This window comes from Heloderma suspectum, chromosome 16 (genome assembly GCF_057233095.1).
Source record: "Heloderma suspectum isolate Gila_16-S chromosome 16, 16-S_ref, whole genome shotgun sequence".
NCBI classification, from domain to species: Eukaryota; Metazoa; Chordata; class Lepidosauria; order Squamata; family Helodermatidae; genus Heloderma; species Heloderma suspectum.
In genome coordinates this window covers 3,767,595-3,791,104 of record NC_139473.1, presented here as the reverse complement: position 1 = coordinate 3,791,104, position 23,510 = coordinate 3,767,595, and the positions used below count along the sequence as shown (strand labels likewise).

General features: G+C 49.0%; 1 protein-coding gene across 2 annotated transcripts; it reads right to left on the bottom strand.

Annotated features, from left to right (window-relative positions):
- Nucleotides 1-16: 16 nt before the first annotated feature.
- P2RX5 (purinergic receptor P2X 5) lies at nt 17-23,472 on the bottom strand. 2 transcript variants are annotated; one of them, XM_084823212.1, is made up of 12 exons: nt 23,258-23,472; nt 20,014-20,164; nt 17,479-17,550; nt 16,172-16,247; nt 14,456-14,552; nt 14,266-14,346; nt 12,206-12,344; nt 11,052-11,188; nt 9,172-9,265; nt 8,600-8,665; nt 7,044-7,126; nt 17-5,219 (listed from the first exon to the last, which is right to left on the bottom strand). In XM_084823212.1, the coding sequence occupies exons 1-12, from the start codon at nt 23,392-23,394 to the stop codon at nt 5,114-5,116; spliced, it is 1,239 nt and encodes a 412-aa protein (XP_084679338.1). In that variant the 5' UTR covers nt 23,395-23,472; the 3' UTR covers nt 17-5,113. The 2 variants fall into 2 exon arrangements, with proteins under 2 accessions (XP_084679338.1, XP_084679337.1); XM_084823211.1 differs by having other exon boundaries at nt 17-5,222; nt 23,258-23,471.
- Nucleotides 23,473-23,510: the final 38 nt, after the last annotated feature.

Sequence of the window (23,510 nt, the reverse complement as noted above, 5' to 3'; positions counted from 1 at the left end):
AAATAACTTTGGAAGGACAGTCCTTCTGTGTGTCCCCATGTTACAGACAGGGGCTTGAAGCTGGGAAAGTGTCTTTGGCCTAAGGCTGCTTACCTCCAAGGCCAGGGGTGGGCAACTTGTGGCCCTCCAGGTGCTTTAGCCTACAACTCCCATCAGGCCTATAATGGGACTTTGTGCATAGGATTGCAGCAGTGGCGAAGTGGGCGATGTGAACCAAGGACTCACAGCTCCTCTTCACCTTGCCAGGTCTAATGGTTCAGCATCTGGTGTGCTGTAGGATTTTGTGTAACCATGCTGTCTTAGCCCAGGCCAGTAGGAGAGCTGAGGTGCCATTCCAGCTGTTTTCCTTGGCGAGGGATACAAAAGGGCTAGGTTGTTGCTTTCATGCCCTCCTTCCAAGCCGCGCAAAGGCTGTCCCCTGCTGGAAATAGGACGCTGGGCTATATGGATCTACCTTCTCTGACGCAGCAGGGCTAATTCTGGAAGGGTGGAGCCCTGGCCAGGAAGAAGGCTGTGGTATTATTTTTGGATATTCCTCAACTTTAACCTGTAGCTTTCCCCAACCTGGGGCCCTCCAGATGTTTTGGACTACAATCCCAATGGTCTAGACCATTGGTCATGCTGGTTGGGGCTGGATGGGAGTTGGAGTTCCAAAACTCTGGGCGGCACCAGGCTAGGGAAGGCCGGTGTAGATATCAAACTGTGTTTTTCCACACCTGGGACCTGTATTTAATTTAATTTAATTCTTATATTCATAACAAGATGGGGTGCATCTAGGATCCACTTTCTGAAGGGCTCCTTTCTCCAAGTTGCCTTTGCCTAATTTTGGGAACTCCCCCTCCACAGCGCACCCTGTTCAGCAAAGTCCTCTGTTTTATCATTTTCAGGGCGCTGGACGGGCCGCTGTGTGAAGTTTGCCTCCCAGTTGCATGCACCTAAATCCTGGATCCAGCACTGTCTGACAGGGAGAATGGGCATCCATTAAGCAAACACAAACAAGCCATGTTTCAGACAATTTCTTTGTTTCACAGTAATTCTGTATTCAAGTTACATGGATCTTGGGTGAGCCCAAACACCTCTTGAGTTTGGACTAGTGCTCCAGCCTTCACATGGGCAATTCAGACACACATACCCTTCCACCATTAATACACAATATAGGAAACAGCAAAATCCATTTCATGCATTGGCTTTATAAAGTGCGTTCTGAGTAGAAGATGTGGGGTGCAGCACCTGTGATAATGCAAGTCAACTTCTTTAGAGACAGGCTACTGGCTTAGTCCTTTCCTGTGAAATCTACGATTACATCCAGCAACTAGGATCGAAGGCTTCTGTTGCTTTTGATGCTGGATGCCTCTTGGCCCATGTTCTGGTAGAACTCAACAAAACACAGGCATAATCATAATAATAACACAACCCTCCCCCCACACACAGTTACAGCAACACCACCTTCGCATTTGTTACGACTAAATAGGTTCTGGAGCTAGGCCCAGTTCCCATGAAGCCCTTTTGATTTGATGTCAGATAACACTCTGTGTATGACTGAAGAGCTTTGGGGAAGCAGAAGTGAAGAGGGAAGAAGCACCATGGACTAACGACAAAGAAAGGGGAGGCAGGCTCTGGTGCTCGAAAAAGCAAAATTTATTGTGCTTTATGTCCTTCAGAATATGGTGTTATCTCTAAGATATTATTCTTAATATAAATGTTTCTTTTGATTTAGAACTCCTGAAGGAGGTATTCCAAAACTCATGGAGCACAATAAATTTTGCTTTTTGGAGCACCGGAGCCTTCCTCCCCCTTCTTTATCATTTGAAGAGCTTTGGGGACACAACTCACATCTTTGATCAGTTTCTTACCTGTGTGCATCACTGTTTTGTTAATTAAATCTACAAAGTGCAACAATGTCTTCATTAAGCACTTACAAGCCTAATCAAGCCTTATATATGGTCTTATAACATTGGCCCTGGCAGAATTCTAGCTTTCCTTACATTAAGTTCTGATTTAAAGCCTTATGTTGCATTTTCTTTCTTTTTAACAGTATACCCTAGAAATTACATGAGCGGTAATTAGCCATGGCTGATCAAATTAGAGCTGAGCCAAAAATTGCTCGCGGTTTTGTCTTCCATGATGTCGATTTATAGAATCTTAGGCTTTCGATGTCTGGTGACATCACAGCAGATGCATTGGTTCAGAAGCACAGCTTGTACAAAATGCAGCAGTCAGACTGATGAAAGGGACCATGAGGTCCGAACACATAACACCAATTCTGACCTGCTTGCATTGGCTGCCGATATGTTTCCAAGCCTGATTCAAGGTGCTGGTTTTGACCTATAAAGTCTTACATGACTTGGGACTGCAATATCTGACATAACTCCTCTCCTAGGAAGGCTCGGATTATGGTAATGAGGGAGAGGGTCTTCTTAGTGGTGCCCCCCCCCCCCAATTTTTCTTTATTTAGTACATTTCTAATCCGCCCAATAACTCGTGTTCTCTGGGCGGATTACAAACAGTTAAAAAACTAAAATGCCATTTTAAAACACAGTTAACATAAAATACAATACAAATATTTAAAAGAATAAAATATAATGCAAAACAATAGCCCAGGAAATGATAAACCAGCCATAATAACCTTAGAACTAGATCCCTAAATGCTGGGGGGGGGAGGTCTTTGCCTGGTGCCAAAAAGATAACAATGTAGGCGCCAAAAAGTTAACAATGTAGGTGCCAGGCGAATCTCTGAGGAGTTTATTCTGTTAAGTGGGGTGCCACCACTGAGAAGCCCTCTCTCTTGTAGCCACCTAGCTTCCTTTGGTGGGGTCACCAGAGGAGGGCCTCTGAAGGTGACCTCAGGGTCTGGGCAGGTACATGCAGGAGACTTGCCTTTAGATACTCTGGTCCCAAGCCATTTAGGGCTTTAAAGATCAACACCAATACTTTTAATTTAGCTTGGGAACAGACTGGAAGCCAGTGCAGTTGTCAGTGCACTGGCATCACATGGTTGAATTGGCCAGGCCCAGTTAATAACCTACCAGTTCGGTTTTGAACCAACAGAAGTTTCTGAACCATCTTCAAAGGTAGCCCCACGTACAACACACTGCAGTAATCCAACCAGGAGGTTACCAGAGCATGGATAACTGTCACCAGGCTATCTCTGTCCAAGAATGATCCCCCCAGTAAGGCCTGCCTGGCACCAACACTGTCATCTTTTCGGTGCCAGGTTAAGACTCTGCTCTCAGGAATTTGACAGCATATGATAGGGTTTATAATCCGCCTTGGGATTTCTTATTGTTGATGGTTAAACTATGTGTGTATTTATATGTTGTATGTAAACAGCTTTTTTATTATGTTACAATATTGTATCTTTATAGTTTTTAATCTCTGTAAACCAACCAGAGAGGTCTAGCCATTGGATAGTATAGAAATGTAATAAATGAAATGAAACCATTATGACATCATCTTGTTCACTATGTGATCCCCTGAGTGGGTGGGACTGCCCAGGTGACTAATTTGAGAAGAGGGAAAAACAGCAGCCATGGGCAAATATTTGGTACAGCCCTGAATAAAAATACTTTTACCCATTTAAATGCCCTGAATGCTACCTTCATTATGGTACACTGTGTATTTTGTTCACAATAAGCAATCAAAGACTAATATTGAGAAATGAGGGAGAAATAAGCATTCCTTCAAAAAGAAGATGCCTGTTCTATCTTCTGTCTTTCCCCGCACTACACACACTATAACGACAGGAAATTCATTAGTCACTTAAGAAAAACCAGAATGTAAGTGATTTTCTACTTCAATTACTCAATATGTGACTTCACACAAAAAAGTCCAGGGATATTGTCTTAATAAAGACCAAAATAAGAGAGAAAGATTATCCATGAAGGATGGAAGCAAAACTCCCAACGATCTATTAGTCAAAAGTTTGTCAACTCTTGCAGAGGAAGAAAAAGCAATGGGGAAGATTGAACCTAGAAAGTGATTTAAACAAAGAACATGCTGTCTTCTCTTGGCCTAGAGCATGTTCAGCCTGATTGTCGGGTATGTTTGCATCATGGCATATTTCCTCCATCTTTCGAAATCTCAGCTACACCTACTGGTTTATCATGTCGCAAGGGAATAATCTGTGCGGCCCAGGGTTTTAACACCCATCAATGAGAGCAGATGTATCACACTGGAACCAATCGTAAGGTAGCTAACCTATTGCTAACCACACCCTGTCTTTATGATTCCTGAAGATGCAACAGTCAGCGTTGCATCTGACATAGTTCTGTGCATATCTTTCTTATTTCATTCCATTGACTTCCCATCTGTACAGGCAGCTTGCAAAACATTTAAGACCTGCAAAAGCCCATGAAGTGTCTTCTTCTGAAAGTCCAGCCTCTCCCTCTTACGATGGAGAGATTCAGAGACAACGGAAAGCCAACATGAGAACCAAACATGTCCGTCGTCAGTTGAAGGATTTTCTTACTAAGACAAAAGGCCCATGGATGGCGTCTGAGGTCAGCCCCTGATGTGGGAAACAACCAACCGCAAGAGTTCGTTTGGGGCAGTCCTGGTTAAAATATGTGAAATGGTTTGTGGGATGGAATGCAGACAAAGGATGGAAAGCATCTGGTTGAAATCTAACTTACCCACCGAGTTCTTCCAGAAATATTTACAGTTGCTGACTTGTCAGGCGGGCCAAAGGAGGTGTCCTCATTATTCTGCCCATTGAGGACAAAGGCCAGCTGAGCCGGCAAATAATAAATAACCCTTTGCCATGGTGTGAGTTTGGCAGGCCAAAATGGATGGACCTGCCACATTCAAGATGGCTACCCAGTTGCTACATGGAGAGACTTGCTTCTGTATCTCCATCGCACAAATATATGTATGTGCATTGCTTTGGCCTTTGATTTTATTTTTTTTAAAGTTCAATCCTCTATTGATCGATGTGGATTTCCTCAGCTCAGGGTACAGCAGATATCTCTGGGAAAATAAGGCTCTGAGGAGCTGAAAGGGCTGAAATTAACCCCTTTCTCCTGGGATCCCCCATTTTCCATGAGGTACATGATGGCTCAGCGTTGTTGATGACCTAGTCTTCATGGAGCTTGGTTTCCAACCGCCAGCCTCAGCGTTAGGTCTCGATGGTCTGCAGTTGTCTCAGCTGGTCCAGCCTGGACAGAGAGTCATCACTCTGATTCCTGTTGACAGTACTTTCCGGTAAAGGTTTCCTAATCGATCTGCTGGAGAAACAAAGTTGTGAAGAAGTAAAAAAAGGTCACTTGTAGATTTCCCTAGAAGAAAGGAGGAGAATACAAATGGCCACAAGCACAGAGATTGTCGTCAGAGGCTCTGCACTGAGGGAAATCGCATGTTGAGGTATGACAGATAGCTACTCAGGGGTGATGGGACTTGTGGTCCAAACACCCCGGAGGCACCAGCTTGGGGAAGGCTGAGGTAAAGAAGCCAAGAAGGAGATAGCTTTGTGTGATGTTCAGACCTGGAATGATGGCTAATTGTGCTTAAACAAGCCAGGATTCACAAGCCAACAAGAAACGCTGATTTAATGCTAGCTTACACCCTTGCACCAGCATGTAGCTCATTTACATCGTGGTTGTTAAGCTGTGATTCCCTGATTATTTCTTTATTTTAAGCTGCTTCTGTACTACTTGACATCCCAGAATCTCCAAGTGGTTCACGTAGAAACACGTAAAACATAAAAACCAATATAAACACAGTATAAAACAATAAATACCTTAAAAACATTACAACAAAAGCAGTATTAAAACACAGCAGTTTCACGGTCCATTACAAGTCACGGGAAGCCTGGGGAAGCCCAACAGGGATGTATGAGAACTTTGTTTCATGTGACCATGCCCTGTTCGAAGTTCCAAGCATGAGTGCAAGCATATGTCTGCCAGAAATGTTCATAGATTGCCAAACAGGTGCACCTTTGATTTGCGCAACAAATGTGTTTTCAAGAGGCGTTCGAAGCTCACCACAGTTTCCACCTCTCGAACCACATGTGGGAGAGCATTCTAGAGGGTTGGTGCCACCACCGAAAAGGCCCTGACAACACACCGTTGGTCGTGAAACGACCAGTCAGGCCTCCTCAGAAGATCCAAGGGGTCGATTTGGTGTACGTGGGGGAAGGCGGTCAGCTGGGTATCGAGGTCCCGAGTTGTTTAGGGCTTTGAATGTCAACAACAAAACCTTGGACGTTATGTGCAAATGCGGCTGGTCGGTAAGATCAGTCAGGGGGGCAATTTTCCTTGAAAGGCAGTTGCCCACAAAGATCAGTCAATCCAGGGGCAGCTGCAGGGGAGCAATGGCTAATGGTTGCATTCAAGGGCACACGCTCGGCTTATGTGCGGCATCTGAGGGGCCCAAGAGGCACAGCCGGCACCCCATGTGATCAGAATGTTGTCCTGTTGCCTGGCCTTGTTCCCCCACCTGGCTCAGAGGAGGACTCTGAGGAAGAGTAGACACTGTCCAGTGAGCCATCGTCTGTTACCCCAAGACCCCCAGGCCAGAGGACATGGCTTTACCGGACTGTTCAGACTCAGAGGGTGCCCCCCCAATGCAATCGTCACCACCGCATGCCAGAGAAGCCAGCAGCTGCAGAATCAGGCAATGGCCCTTTGGGAGCCAGACAGCTCCTCAGAGGGGGTGGGGTTCATAGCAAGCCCAGATCAGCCAGCCTTCATAAAGCCTCAGAAGGCCTCTGCATGTTGCTCAGACAACAGCTCTTTCTGAGTGAGCTCCAGCCAGGGACCTGACAGACCCCGCCTGGTCTGAGCTTGCCATCCTTGACTGCTTCATCAGATTTGACTACACCTCACCCTTCAGATCAGCTTCCTGGGGAACCTTGAGCTGAGCTAGATGGGACAACTGTGTGCTTTGGAATCCATACCACAAGTCTCCCACAATGCACTGGGATTCCAGAGCAAATATTTAGGGGTTCCACAGTAGAAAAGTCCATGCGGAAGGGATTCCCACCAGGCAGGAAGCTCAAAAAACTATTGTCATAGCATGGTCTAGCTTTGCATCCAAAGTCAACATACCTTACTTCTTCGTATTTTTTGCCTCGGTAAAAACTGCTCTTCCGGAGGAGATACAGCAGCACCAGGTCACAGAAGAAAGCTCCCTACAAATACAAGAAATACAATATTGACACGGCATCATTACACATCATCATCTTCCTCATCACCACCACCACAATAATGCTTTCCCCCTTATCAACTTGCCCAGTCACTGACAAAATCAGGTGGGATGCTCCTGGTGGTTCTACACAGACCTATGGCCCAGAGTAGAGCCTTCAGTGTGGTGGCCCCCTTTCTGTGGAACTCCCTGCCTCTGGAGGTCGGACAGGTGCCACCATTGCGTCATCTTCAGCAGGTGCCGAAAACATCTTTATTTCAAGAACCCTCCCTCGATTGATCATCCCCGTTCTTTATTGGTATTCTGTTTTGAAAAACTTCTAATATGGTGTTTTATTTTTTTATTAACTTTTATTGTTCACCACTCTGGGATCTGTTTAGATGTGGAGCGGTATATACATGTTGTAAATAAATAAATAAGGATGGATGTTGTCTCAGCAGGGATCAAAAGCCAACTGAAGCTTTATGTAGGCTGATGTGACCTGTCATATGGTCAGTTCCAACCCTCCTGGAGACGCTGAGGGGACTGTTAAAGGTTCTGCACCTGATTTGTAGCCTGAGATGCCTACGAGGCTGGTGAGATGGAGATTCTGCTGGGGACTCTTCCTTTGAGCCAGAGGACAATGGCAGGGTCATGTCCTCTTGTTAGGAGGGCCCCGAAGTAGCCTGTGGCTCGTCGTCATCAGAACCTTCTACTGCACACTGGAAGGCCTGAGAGCCGGGCATTATGCGATCACAGATCTCTCTTCCAGATGTAGGCTGCCCCCCCACTTTCCCCTGACCATTACAAGCCCAGCAGGGCTCTGGAAACGGTGGTTACCCCACTGCAAATTCTCTCCCCACCACTCCCAAAGGATTCCCCTCTTAAGGATTTTATCAGTGAGTTCTTTGCAGAGTGGTAGGCGGCAGCATTGCAACCAAAACTCTCCCCACGACCTGAGTTCGATCCCAGCGGAAGCCGGGTCTCGGGTAGCCGGCTCAGGTTGACTCAGCCTCCCACCCTTTCGAGGTCAGTAAAATGAGCACCCAGCTTGCTGGGGGAAAGGTGGTCACGACTGGGGGAGGCAATGGCAAACCACCCCGCTGTAGTCTGCCACGAAAACGCCAGCGCAAGCGGCGTCCCTCAAGGGGTCAGCAATGACCCGGTGCTTGCACAGGAGGAACCTTTCCTTCCTTATTGTTACCTTCCAGCCTTCCCCAATCTGGTGCTCTCCAGATGTTATGGACTGCGACTCCCAGCATTCCTGACTATTAGCCAAGCTGGTGGGGGCTGATGGGAGTTGAAGTCCAAAACATCTGGAGGGAAGCCTGTTATATTAGGATTGGCTGTGTGCACCACCCTGGAATCCCAAATGTGATGTAGTGCAGTATATATAAACATTTTCAGTAAGTAAGTAAATGAATCAGTGATTGCTGGATCAAGGCAAACATCCCTCAACTGCATCCGGACTGTGACTTACCGCGCCCATCAGCGCAAGGCCAGATCCCACGTTGACAATTGTTGGAATGATGTTAAATTTCCCCGCCTGGAAAAAAACGAGCAGGAAGGCGGAAGTCGAGGCGCGGAGCTCGGATTCCAAGCCTAAACTTAAAGTTCTTAAAGTAGCTTAACGTTCTTACTGCCAATGACTAAGCCTTAGGAGAGGCGTTCCAACCTTTCACAACGGGGAAAAGGTGCACAGCAGCTGGTAACCTCCAAACAGTTGTGGGGGAAAAGGAGTGATCTGGAGAACCTGGGAGGGCCAGAATCCAGCCCCTAGCAGCACTTCTCTAGGGGGCTCAGCAGAGAGAGAGAAATCTTTCCTATCACCTGATCTTTTTTTAACTGGAGATGCCAGGGATCGAACCTGGGACCTCTTGCATGCAAAACAGGGGCCCTACAACTGAGTTAGTGGCACATCTCTTGCTGGTGATTTCAGGCTGATAAAGCCAGGCCAGCGTTCAGATACAAATCAGTGAGATGCTTTGAGTTTCCCAGAGAGTAAGGGCGCAAGCGCAACCAAATGCATTTCCCCCATCTTGTGCGCATCACCTTGCCATTCACCATCACGTCGAAGCGGATCCCGTAGGCTTTGATCAGCGTGCGGAAATCCATGTCAGCTGCGTCCCGGTAATACTTGGCGAATCTGGAAACCAGAAAGGAATTTATTTTATTTATTTCATTTCTATACCGCCCAATAGCCGAAGCTCTCTGGGCAGTTCACAAAAATTAAAACCAAACGGCACACAATAAAACAATTTAAAATATATAGAACATTAAAACCACAATATAACAATACAACCACAATAAAACCTAGTAGCAGTGCAGGAATTTAAAGTACAGATTTAAAACAGCCAAGCTAAAAGTCTAGAAAGCTAAAATGCTAAAATGCCCGGGAAAATAAAAAGGTCTTCACCTGGCGCCAAAAGGAATACAATGTAGGTGCCAGGCGAACCTCACTAGGGAGCTCATTCCAGAGCCGGGGTGCCACAGCAGAAAAAGCCCTCCTCCTAGTAGCCACCCGCCTCACTTCCTTTGGCAGGGGCTCACGGAGGAGGACCGCTGAGGACGATCTTAGGGTCCGGGCAGGCACATATGGGAAGATTGAAGGGAACTTTTCTTCTTCTTCGAAACATCAAGAGACGAGCAGGCATCCCTGATTAGGGGTGGGGAGCTGAATTCCATTCCGGAGAAGCCCTCGGGGGCCGCATTCCAGGGGTGGGGTGGGGCCAAAGGCAAGGGGGCAGAGTCAAAATGGCGAAAGACCAGCCTATTTCAGCTGAAGGTTCTTCCTGCCACTAACTAAGCCTTAGGAGAGGCATTTCAGCCTTTAAGGATGGAGAAAAAACCACGCAAAAGCCAGGAAACCATCAAAGGATTGGTGGTTGGGGGAAAGGGGTGGAGCCAAGGGACGGGGCATGGCCAGCTGCAAAACTCAAGAGTGACCGATTTGGCCCCCACGTTGGAGGTTCTACACATCTGGTCCCAGGTAATCCCTCATATTGTGTGTGGGGATGGGAACGGAATACGTATTGCCAAGCTGCCAGCCGAGAAAATAAATCTAAGGTGATCTACAGTTGCATGAGTTTTAATCAAATCAGCCTCCATTTCCCTAGAAATAAAACTAGTTCTGAAGCAGTTGTGGGGCATGGCGGCGGGGGGGTGTTTTTGTTTTGTTTTTAGCCTTGCCTATTTATTTTCAAAAAACATCTTAGAACTCCAGTGGGGAAGAAAAGATTATTTTTTGTCTTTCGAAATGATTTGATTGTATTATTTTTATTATTAATTCATTAAACATGAATTAATTGAAAAAATAAAAGACTCTTCTTCGGTGGTGTCTGTCGTGAGCAGTGTTTAGAAGTCCTTTGGTTTAAAATAAATTATTTTTTAAATGGATTAATTATGGAGTCGTAGTGTTTTAGTGGAAATTGTGTTTAGTTGTTGTAAGTTTTGTATGTTTTAATCTTATAATCTTGTTCCCTTGAGTCTTTTTTTAAAGAGAAAGGTGACTAAGAAACCCTATGATGATGATGATGATGTATGCTTTAATCTTTACTCTTGTTGCAATCTTGTTCCCTTGAGTCTTTTTTTAAGAGAAAGGCGACTGAGGAATCCAGTTATTATTATTATCATCATCATCATCATTATCATTATTATAATTAATGGGGGGAGGGTATTTTAATCTATTGTTCTGACTGATTCATCAGTTAATGCCACAATCCCATGCCTACTTACCCAGGAGTAAGCCCCGTTGAACTCAAGGTGACTTCCTTCTGAGTGGGCATGTACCCGGCAGAAAAGCGCCATCGAACGCACCGGGGTTTGACTTCCAGGCTACTGCGCATCCGGACTGCAATAGCAAAGGCTGCGCATCCTGCCCGTTTCCACGCACCCCAAAACCGCAACGGGACGTCGCCTCCCTCATCCGTTACCTGAAGTTGTACCCGGATGAGATGGATTTCTCCGCAAACTTGTTATCCAGCCGACTAAAAGAATAGTGAGGGTTGCACTCAGAGGCAGCTTTATCAAGGTCACAGTTCCACTCAATCTGGATTCCTATCACACCGCCCTTGACGAAAGAGAGACACGGTTTTCTTCAGCGGGGTGCGCTCGGTTAGCGGTTAGACAGCCACCCTCTTCCCCGGACAGCCCTCTGAGTACCATCTGACCCACTAAGCTAGCCTTCTCCAACTAGCCCCTGCAGATGGGTTGGACTACAACTTCCATTGCCTACGCTGGCTGGGGGTGATGGGAGTTGTAGTCCAACCCATCTGGAGGGCATTGGGTTGGGGAAGCCTGCACCAAGCTCTTCCAGTTGGCTTGTGCCTAGGGAGTGGCGAAGGACAAAATGGCGGCTGCAGCCTCCCATTCCACACACCAAAAACCAACCAGCCCCCGCGGCTGAATGTCGCTTCGATGCTAGCGATGGCATGGCGTCCCCCGTCGGCGCATCTGAGGGCCGCGGGCTAGCTTAGGACAGGGGTGGGCAGAAGGGTGATCAGGGTCTGCTGGTAAGACCTCTGGGTGATTGGAGGTAGTCAGCCAAGGATTTCTGGGTCCCAGTCATTTAAGATGGGGTTGGACTTGATGGTCTTCTAGACCCCTTCCAACCGTACTGTTCTATGATTCTAATGTTGCTGCTGTCGTTGAACAACCTGACCTTCTCCTTCCCCCTTGGCCTAAATTATGCTGCTGAAATGAAGAAAGCTTGGGGTAACCAGGAGTGGACTTTTTCGTGGAGGGGCTGCAAGCTCTGTGCAGTTCTTTGGGTGTCCAAAACAAGGTCCCAGGCTCCGAATTCTTGAATTCTAAGTATATTTCAGCATACAAGGCAGGCGCTCTACGAGTGAGCTGGGAGTCCTTCTCCAAGGACCATGCCGTTCATACCGGAGTTTCTTCGTCCATCGAACCCAGTATTGCCTCCTCTGACTGGCAGAGGTTCCCCAGGGTCTCCGGCAGAGAAGGGTCTCCCCTGTCACCTGCTACCTTTTGTAACTGGGGGGCCGGGGACTGAAGCTGGGACCATGGAGCTACGGTCCCTCTGCAAAGGATGTACAGAGGAGGGGAAGGCCTCGCGTTTTCATACCTCTGATGCCATTTCCTGGAAGTCGCTCCCCGCCCAACTGACAAGGTCCCCCAGCAGGAATATGGGGCAGTACGGGTGCGTCAGTCCGTAGCGGCATGTCTTCAGATAGGCGTCGTCTTTGGTGTCAAGGACATTGGTTCTGTGTTGGGAGCGGCAACGAATTCAAGATGTGGTTCACAGACAGACACAACGACCCCGCGCTACATTGCTCTCTAAAGCAAGGGTGCAGAACCTCTTTCAGGCGAAGGGCCAGATGCCATTCCAGAGCAGCTCTCCGGGAACGCGTTCCAATGGTGGGTGGGGCCAAAGGCAAAAGGGGTGTGGCCGAAAAACAAAAATACAACCATACTGTAGCTTAAAGCTTTTACTCATAATGATGTCTTTTTGCTAAGAACAACATCTTAGGAGAGGCATGTCAGGCTTCTAGGTTGGGGAAAACATGGCACAAAAGCCCAGAAACCACCAGAGGACTAGTGGTTGGGGGAAAGGGGTTGGAGCCAGGGAAGGCGGTGTGGCCATCCCGGGAATCCCGGAGGACTGGATTGGGACCCCTGGCCAGAGTTTCTGCAGCCCTGCTGAACACACATTACAATAAACAGGACACGGGACAGCATATTTGTATTTCAGGGTTAAGCTGGTTTAATCATCCCCTCTCCACAGGGAACCCTAGGAAATGTAGTTCTGTCAGTGGCCCAGGGAGCTCTAATGAAGAATTTGCAGCCTCCTCCTCCCCCTCCCCAAATGACTGTTCCCAGGATTCTTTGCGGGACGCCATGACTGATAGAAAACCAATCCCAGTTTTGTCATGTAAGGCCCAAGTTAGTTTAGGAGGGTATAACGGCTAGCAAACCGAACAAGAGCCAGGATTGTGATGCTGCGGCACAAACGGCCAAAGTAATTTCAGGCTCTACTCTGAATCACATATAATGGCGGATTGCTATATGACAATAAGACTGACTTGACTCTTCTGAGCCCACTCTACCCAGCTGTACTACGACTGGGTCTGGCATGCTGCATTTTCCCTGGTTACCATGGTTCAAGAATCATATTGGCAAGGTAGGAAGGGGACAAGACATGTTTCTAGAAAAAGGAAGGATGGAGTATTGTTTGGGGAGTTTTAAAATATTTAAAAATATTCCCAAAAGAAAAGAAGGGAATCCTGGCTGTTAAGAGGATAAGAATTGTTCTAGCGGATCAGAACAATGTTCCCCCTATCCCACCACCCTGTCTCCAATAGTGGACAGCAAGATGACCCTAGGAAACTCACAAGCAAAGCGTTTAGGGAGATAAGACATCATTCGTCCCTGGCATCTGGTACTTGGGGGTATACAGCACCACTACATGGAGGTTCTACTTAATAATCACCATTAGCACTTTACAAGTGGAGCCTGCAACAAATTGCTGTAGCGTGGATTCCAGCCCCTCCATTGCATTCCCCTCCCCAGTTTTCAATCCCACCCCCTGCAACAGCAGGTCAGCAGTACATGGCCACCAAAGACTCCTCATTGGGCCGTTTTTGGGGTTCTTCCCACCCCTTTAGCATTTCCCCCCATAAATATGTTTTTTGTACTTCTGCAAACCTTGGAGTTCCCCCACGCCTGCTGATGTACCTCCCCCTTGTTTGTGGCTGGCGCCATTTTTGGCTATATGAGCAGCAGCACTCACAGCCCGGACATCGGAAATAGAGGGGCTCTGCGACAAAATGTTGCAGCATGGCACAGCCCTGTTTAGGATACTCCATTCCTTCCTCCTCTCCCCTGGTTTTCCCACCCCCTCTAATTTAAGTCAACAGTCAGCTTAAATTTTGTAAGGTCTAGTTTTGTTGTAAGTCACCTGGAGGGTTTTTTTTTAGAAAGGTGGCTGAGAAATCTAAACAACAACAACATAATAATACAACCTTAATTCCACTGAAGAGTCTCAGGCTTCATTGGACTGTTTTGGTGCGTGTGCCCCTGCACACACCCCGCATAAGGTTTTTTCTTCCCTAAAAAAAAATTCCCTGAGCCTGTTGACACCTCCCTCTGCGAAAAAGGCGAAACAACCCTGGAACCGAAACTTACTTGGAGAATTTAAACCTGGGGAAGTGGATGGCGTTCTTGATGTAAACGCTGAAGTTCTTGGCATTTGCCAGAAGAGGTCTCCTACAGGAAAATGCCTCGGATTAGTCATATTTCCATGAAGCGTGGCTGGCCTGTATTAAAAATCTGGAGCGCTAAAAAAAAGGAGGAAAAAGCAAGAACAGGAACCAACTTGGGTCTGCCTTTCTTCTCCACTGGACACCAAGCTAAGATTTCGCACGTCCCGCTCATGTTGGTCCCGACTTTCAAACAGCGGCCCGTCTTGACACCTGTGGGGAGAACAAGATGATGCACAAAGGATCAGGCAGTGCAATGACTTGCAGGTTCCCTGGAATGAAGCATGTGGGGGGGGAACAGAATAGTATTTGCTGCTCGTTCTCTCTCTCTCATCAGAGAAAAAAGGTGTGCAGCTCGCAAAGAGTGATGGAGAGGGGGTGCCTGCAGCCTGCAAAGAATGGTTTTATGTCTTTAATTTTTTGAAAATTAAAGTGGCATTCTGGGAAAAACACCCCCTTAAGTCTATCTCAGCAGCAATTAAAGAAACACATTTAGAATTAAGACATAGGTGGTCTCGGGCACCTGGGAAATGAAATCGTCTTCAAACAAATCTCTCCCCAAATTGACAAATTGGTTGTCAGGTCAAAGGGACTTTATTCCACATGTGAAGGCGCGCACAACCATTTTCCAATTCTCTTTCTCAAGCAACAAAACAAACAGTCCACCACACCCCAGCCCGTCTTTCGATTTTTAATGACACGCAAAAGCTGCTGTCCCATAAAGACCTCATTTCACTCTTAATAGCAGTGACAAGAACGGTTATAGCACGATACTGGAAAACGAAAATCGGGGACACAGTGAATGGATGGTTTCTGACAGACTGGGAAGTGACAGCTGAAAAATTGCACCACCGATTGATCAGAGGGATATTCTAGCAGGACGTGTTCTCAGAAACATGGTTCCACTTTGTTACAGAAGGAAGGAAACAGCAAGAGGGGAGGGCACTTCGATGTCCCAAACCAGAGGAGAAAATACTTTCAGGTGCCTGAAAAAGTATTTTATTATGCCCAACACATTTTGAAAAGGATTTTCCTTCCTCAGGGGCTGTAACTGAAACATCAGGGCAATAAATTAGAACTCTGATCTAATATAACCCAAAGCAAAAAAAATCTCCAACAGTTATGGCTTATGTCAGGAACTGTAGATGCATTTGAATATATTATTTGCTGTAACGTTTTAGAGGTGTTTACAGATCTTAGGAGCATTTTCAACCGTCAATGTTTTGCAATGATATTTCAGTTCCAGCACCTGAGGAAGGAAAATCCTTTCTGAAGCACGTTGGGCATCATAAAAAGCTTTTTCGGGCTCCTGAGGATATTTTCTTTGGTCCACTCCCTTACATACATTAATGCAGACCAGCAACCACTGAGTGCAGAGTCCTATTTTTAGAAGGGTGTAATGACTAGCAAGGCTAATAACTGAAATGTGATCATTTCCTGGCTGTAATAGAGCTTAGAATGTATATTCAACAGGTGAATGTTCAGGGATGACAATCCTAAAATATGGATAGAACTTGTGATGAATCATGTAAAACAGGCTGCGTGCGTGGATATTTCTGTTGTGATATCATTACCTTGTATTTAAAAAATAAAATACTTGTTTCAATGATGATGATGATGTAGCCAGGTATTGATCTAGGGGAGAAGTTTGCTTTGAGAGTATTTTAACTCCTCCAGGAGATCCGTGCTTTTCCTCAACAGAAGGGCCTCTCAGGGGCGGAATGACCCGTTATGCAGCAGACACTGGTGGGTTACACACATGCCCAAATCCATCTTTGTTACTAACCTGGGAATGGGGCCCTTAGAGATATCTTGGAAAGGGCCTGACTTACCGTTGCCGGCAACCACTGCTTCTCCAGAAGGGCAGTCGCTGTTGCGGTAACACAGCGCATCCGGAATACCAGGACTCTATTGTCGGGGGAAAGAATCTGTTTAGCTGTAACGCCAAACCACGGTTTGGCCAAGCCAAGGTTGGTGATTGATTGATTGATGACATTGATATCCCAGCCATCAGATAGATGCCCTTGGGGCAATTTACAATAATGTAAAAACCTCAAGCAAAAATATTGTAACAATACACTAACACAGTTCAGCCAAACCACGGTTACACAGCTATGCCAAACCATGGTTACACGGTTTGGCCAAAGGACAGTGACATGTCCTTTGGTGTTGTATGGCTGAGCCTCTGGCTTATGTGCTCCCTTCTTTCTACCTTATTTTTGACGTTTATAATCTATCTCCAAGGAGCTTAAAATGGCATATTATTCCCCCCAACTTAATTTTATCTTCACAGCAACCCTGTGAGGTAGGTGTTTGCAAGAAGGTTACCTGGTGAGCTTCATGGCTGAGTGGGGGACTTTAATCTGGGTCTCTTCAATCCTAGACTGACACTCTAACCCACCCGCCCCCAACTTGGTGCTCGCCAGAACTTTTGGACTTCAACTCCCATCAGCCCCCCCAGCTGGCATGACCAATGGAAAGGAATGCTAGGAATTATAGTCCAAAACATCCTGAAGGCATCACGTCAGGGAAAAAGGATGCTCCAGAGTGTACATCTCAAATCTTTTTTCACAAATCTTCACGCTGCAATTTGTCAGCATGCTTCCATTTTTGAATTTTTATTTTTTGGCTATTTCTCCCCTTGCAATTACAATTATTTTATGACCTCATCCTGCCATGATTGTCAATAATCATTCCAATAGCACTGAGAAGCATCCTTGTTCTGTTGGCTGGGAGGACGGGGCATTTGCAGGCCTCCAGATGTTTGATACTGGACTACAACTCCTGGACTACAACTCCCACTGGCCCCAGCCAGCATGGCCAACAGTCAGGAATGATGGGAGCTGGAATCCAACAAGGCCTGGAGATTCTTCACCCCTGCGGGCATATGCCATCTTTTACAGGTGGGAAACGAAGGTGGAGAGATGGATGTGAAATAGCATTTTCCTACTGTGTGCTCCACAAAGTGTTCGTGCAGCAGTAAAGATGAGGTCAAGATGAATGATTCAAGGAGAGCGATGTGATGGGGGGAGCGGAGCTGCACCTGCTGAATTTTGGCCCGCTGTGTTAAAGCAGAGGTGCAGAACCTCTCTCAGCTCGAGGCCGAATACCATTTCGGAGAAGCTCTTGGAGGCCCTACCTCAGCGCAGGTGTCCTGCCGTTGGTTTGGAGTGACAATCAGGTTGGTCATTACGAAGAAGACGCTTTCACCCTATGGAGGAAGTTTGGAGTGGGGCGTGGGGTCGGGGGGAGAAGGGATCGGGAAAAGATCACTTCAGAATTTTTGCAAGAAAAAGCTGAGAACTAAAGGAAAGAGAGAGAGAGAAGAAAGGAAAAGATGGAAAAGCGAGAGAGAGAGAAAGAAAAAGGAGGAAAAGAGAGAGAAAGAAAAGGAAAGAAGTAAAGAGAGAGAAGGAAGAAAAAGAAGGAAGAAAAGAGAGAGAAAAGGAAGGTGGGGGAAGGAAGGAAAAGAAAGAAATATCCCCGCTTTCTTGTTTTGGGAAACACAGTTCCGTAAGACCCTGTTCACGGCGCGTTCTCAAGAGCTACCACCGTCCAGAACCACAGCCGCATCAACCGCCCTCCCCATCCGTGGGTCCCCTGGCCCTCTGGTTCTAAGCCCACAAATCACGCTTGAATTTGCAGCCCACTGCTGCCCTTCGGGACTCTCCCTTTGGCTCAGCTTTGCCGCAGCTTTCCCTCGATCGCCCCACCCGCAGCGAGACTGGCGCAGGGTGTTTGCGGGACGACGGCCCTGCGCAGGGCAGCCCCCGGGACTCAGCTGCATTCACCCTGAAACAGGCTTTACGAGGAATCCCAGAAGGCCCGAAGGAAGAGGACTGCGGGAAACTGACTGGGAAATCGATTGGGCCCCTCGTGCCAGAGGAACAGGCCTCGCAAGCTGCCACAGTTCTTTGTGGAAGCAAAAGCCACGCGGTAACTGCTCCATCAGGGCCACGTCCACGCAGGCGTCACCAAATGACGCAAAACCAGTTTTGACTTTGCTGTCTACACGACACTGGGAAAGGTGGCTTCACTTAAATGCAGACTTCCCTGGCCTGGCGCAGGGGATTGGATGCCAGCTCCTATCAGCCAGTGCGGCCGATGGGCACTGCAGTCCAAAGCATTGGGAGGGCACCAGAGTAACGAGTCATCAGGGCGAAACCCAAAACGAGTCTCAAACCGACAGCTTGAGGGGCACGTCAGGTAAGGATCTGGCCACTGGGCTACCATGTTCGGGAGGGATGGCAGCTCAGTGGAGAAGCCCCCGCTTTGCCCGCAGAAGGTACCCAGGTCCAATCCCGGCACCTCTCACTAGGGCTAGGAAAGGCGATTCCTGTCTGAAATGCCCCAGCCACTCCCAATCCAGGGCCCTCCAGAAGAGGTAGAATACAACTCCCATCATCCCCAGCCAGGCTCTGCTGAAGTTGGAGGGGGGAACCATATCTCACCGGCTTTGCCCGCTGAGGGACCCAGGTCCAGTCCTTGGCATCTCTAGCAAAAACAATTTCGGCAGTAACGCAACACAGAGGGCCTCAAGCAGCACTTGGCCTAATTTCAGAAGCCCTTTCCAAGCGATCCGTTCAGACCTCTGGCGAGGGCGTTCTGCCGCGTCCCTCGACAACCTGCTAGACTGGGAGAAAGAGTGAGAGGGTCTCTCTCTCTCATGCAAGCGCAGGACGGGGGCTCAGCCACCACTCTCCCAACCCCCTTGTTATCTCCAATTTGTGACCGGAGATAACAAAGGAATTCCCCTACACGTTGCATACCCTCCACTGGGGAGCAGTGCCTGGGGGAATCCAAGGTGATTCCTCTCCCTCCTCCTCCTCCTTAAATCCTAGAGCCTCCAGGCTGGGGGGCGGAGCCTGGGGAGGGGAGTGGGCGTGGCTTGCGGAGTTTGTCCAAGCCTCCGCAGGCCAGATGGGCGAACTCCGTGGGCCGCATTAAGCCCGTGGGCCAGGAGTTGCACTCCCATGCTTTATCTCCCACGTTTGACTTTTTTTTTTTACTCTCAAGTTTTTCCCATCCCATTTATGAAGAAATCTGCTAATTTCAGTAAGTGCTTATCAAACAATGGACCCATCTGCACTGGACAAATTCAATTGTTACAGCTATTTTCAGCAAGGAGAAAGCCACGTTGTACCTGTATGGCTGTTAAAGATTATGGATCTGTCAGAGAAAAAGGGTCATAACCCTGATTCAGCACCACAGACGTGGCTGAATACATCAGGATTCAAAGGCAGACTTTGAAGAGCTAAGCACTCAAAGCCGTGGGCCTGGATGGATGCAGCTGTCAGTTTTGGTTTCTCCTGCATTCATTTTTCTTAAATCTCAAGTTCTTTCTGTCCCATTCATGGAAACATTTGCAAATTTCAGTAAGTTTGGTAGGGAGAAGCAAAGCCCTCCCGGAAGACAACCCCCGCCCCACTTCCCTCCCCATCTGATTTTCCTTGCCTGTCGCAACTTTTAAGACTGTACGCCTGCAGGCGGGGACTGTCTTGTTTTACTGATTAAGCTGCTCCGGGTGCTTTTTTGGCTGAGGAGCAGAGTAAAACACTTTAAATAAATACAATAAACAAAAAAATGAACCCAACAAAATTCTCAGCCCTACATTGAAATCAGCCAAAAGCCCAGAAAGGAAAAGAACACCATAAAACTGAGTTGGCGTCAGCACCTGTGGGGGGATGACGTAGTCGGCAACATCCCACAGCCTCTCGCCCAGCTCCGAGGTGTTGGTGAAGGCGACGCCTTTCAACTTGGTGATGACGGAGCTCTGGATGGAAGTGTCCACATCTTGGTACCCTTTCTTCACCACGAACACCCACCTGAAACGGCCACAGAAGGGTAAGCGATAGCAGAGAGGGAAGGGGCAAAGATCTTTTTTTTTCGGGGGGGTGAACTTAATCCAAACTGATGAGATGCCCTCTGCACATGCTCAAGGCTACCCTTATGCTATTTTTAAAACCAGCATTTGCCTTGTTCCAGGACTCAGGCCACACAGCAAAAGTTCCTGTGAATATTACACCAGGCATGATTTTGGGGGCTGGGTCACCAAGAATATCCCCAAATCTGAGGATCGCGGCCAGTCACAGCTGGGCAACCGCCTGCGTCTTCTTCTGGCTGGTTCCTGTGACCAAGGTTCCATCCCTCCAGAGGCTTCCTGGCTGTGTTGCTCCTAGTTATTGCTCTGGTTTACATTTTGTGATGGATTTTGGCTGGCACATTCTTGTTTTGTCGCACTTTGCTGCTTTCTTCCTCACTAGATTTTATGGGATGTTAATGCGGTTTGGTGGTTTCCAGCTTTGGTGCCATTTTCCTCCATCTTAAAAGGTCGAAGCGCCTCTCCTAAGGCTTAATGACCGGCAGTGAGAGCTCCAAGCTCCAAGGTGACAATGTTCTCGCTGTTGGCTCCACCCACCACTGGAACGTGGCCCCCAAGAGCTTCTCCAAAACGGAGCGTGGCTGGGGACCATAGGAGTTGCAGTCCAACCATCCGGAGGGCAGCAGGCTGGGGAAAGGCTACAGCAAAGCATCCTCCGTGGACCAAAAGATCGCGAGCGTAAGGTGATGAAGCGGCTGCCAGAGCAGCCAGCAAATCCGGCACGCCAAGCAGGGATGCGCATTTTCTACAAAGCACATGGTCTGTGCAAATGACAAGCCACGTGCAAGCTGCATGCAAGGGGGGGACGTGTCCCTCCTTGCAGAGCCTCACTGCAATCCCATTATGACTTAACGGAACTCTTTATTCTTTTTCAGACCAGATCTGTAGCACTGTATTATTATCAAGAACAGAAGGACATCAGAAGAGCCTTGCTGGATCAGGCCAAGGGTCCATCTCGTCCAGCACTCTGTTCCCAAAGCAGCCGGCCAGCTGCCCGTGGAAACCCACAAGCGGGACACGAGTGCAACAGCACCCACCAGCCCATGTTCCCCAGCAACTGGTATACAGACGCAGACTGCTTCTGATCCTGGAGGGAGCACATAGCCATCAGGACTAGGAGCCACTGATAGCCTTCTCCTCCAGGAATTTGTCCAGTCCCCTTTTAAAGCCATCCAAAGTGGTGGCCATCACTTCCTGTGGAAGGGAGTTCCAAAGTCTTTCCTTTTATCTGCCCTGAATCTCCCACCAATCAGCGTCAGGGGAGGACCCCATCAGGTTCCTGTATTATGAGAGAGGGAGAAAAATGTCTCCCTCTCCACTTTCTCCACACCAGGCATAATTCTGTAGACCTCCATCCTGTCTCCCCTGACCCTCCTTTTTTCCAAGCCAAACAATCCCAGCTGTTGCAACCTTCCCATTTGAGTTGCCCTTTTCTGCACTTTTTCCAGCTCTACAAGGTCTTTCTTTAGGTGTGCTGATATTAGCATTAGTATTATTTTTCGGAAAGGCACCCAGCTCCAGGTGTCCTCCTTTATTCATTGTGCCCAGCATCTGGTATTTACTGTCTTTCCCAGCACTCCTTGCAGAGGTTGGGAATTGAACCCAGGGCCTCCAGGAAGCAAAGTAGGGCTTCAGCCACCGGGCGACACTCTCCCCACACGGGTAACAGCCCACGACATTGCGTTGCCTCAGCCCACACGTAACAATGCGAACTTCCAAACATCCAGACTTATTCAGCCTTTATGACACCCAGGGGCTCTGCCACTGAGCTATGATCTTTGCCTTAAAGGTGGAGTAAGATTCTAGTCCTCGTGTTTTAGAATAAAGGGTTTTTTGAAATAGGTAGCAGGCAAACCGTCATATGCTGCGTCAGACCCTTAGTCCATCTAGCCCAGCATTGCTGGCACTGTCTGGCAGCAACACTCCTGGGCTTCAGACACGGGTTTTTCTTTTCCAGCCCTACCTGGGGATGCTGGGACTGAATCCTGGATCTTTGCAAGTGAAGCAGGGGCTCTGAACATTTAGCAGTGGTTCCATTTAGCTTGCTGTGGTTCCTAGCCCTTGACAGACCTGGTCCTCCATGAATTTACAAAGAACGAGAAGGCACGAAGTTGATGGCAATTAGCCACAACGGCTAAATAGAACCTCCAGGCTCAGACACAGCCTACCTCTCAGCACCCGTTGTGAATGGATGTTTACATGGGAAGATGTGGACGTAGCAGGGGACCCCCAATGCTCGCTGGCTACAAAACAGGGGGGGGGGCACATTTAGCAACACAGGGAGCCAGGGGCACAGGCAGCTTTTACTGAGAAGCTCCTTTGCACATGGGGTGTTGCTCCCCACCCACAGGGAGGCACCCCAGGCTGCAGTGTGGCACAGACACATCTGCTACGGCGACCGGCGAACCAGCCGTTCGGGACCAGGAATTGTTGGAGAGGAGGGCAGGCGAGCCGATTCAGGCGGATGGGCATCCTTGGGCAAATGCCACGGATGCCTGCTTCCTAGTGGTGTTGGGGGGGCCAAACGGCATCTTGCTGAACGCCCCCCCAAACACGGGGGCCAGCCGCGAACACCCAGAATGACGCCAATTCCCCGGGGGGCCAACCCACGGCCCATCTGGTGGCTCACGAGCTCAGGGCGGGCGGCAAAACCCAAACGGCGCCGGGCTAAAAAATGACATCCCTCCGTCCATCCCCCCGCCCGCCCCCCCCGTTAGTAAGAGCATCCGACGAATCCCGATGGGGGGCGGGCGGGCGATGCGCTGCAGCGCCCGGACTTCGGCGGCCGGCCGGCCGGCCGGCTCCCTCCCGCGCAGGTCTCGCCAGCAGGGCGGCACGGCGCAGCCCCGGCTCTGCACGCGGACGCGGGCGGGTCCGGCCCGCGGCGCCCCGCGCGAGAACGGGGGGAGCCGGCGGCGGGGGCCAGCCGAGGCGCGGCTCCGCCCGCCGCCGGGCCCCCGAGCGTCGCCCCCGAGGGGGCGGCTCGCCCTCGCCGCGCGCTCCTGGCGCAGGAGCCCTTGGCCGGCGCCCGACTCACCCCACCAGGTAGGCCAGGGCGGAGAGCTGCGCGGCGCGGTACAGGAGCCCCACGCGCTTGTTCCGGGCGACGACGAGCTTCTCGGTCTTGTAGTCGAGGAGCGACAGGCACCGCGCCCGCCACGCCGCCCGCCCCATGCCCGCGGGCGGCCAGGGGGCGGCGGCCGCGCCTGGCCACCAGCTGCTCGGCGCCCTCGCCTGCGCCCGCGCCGCGCGGCTCCCGGCTGGCGGGGCTCCCCGCGCGGCCCGCCCGC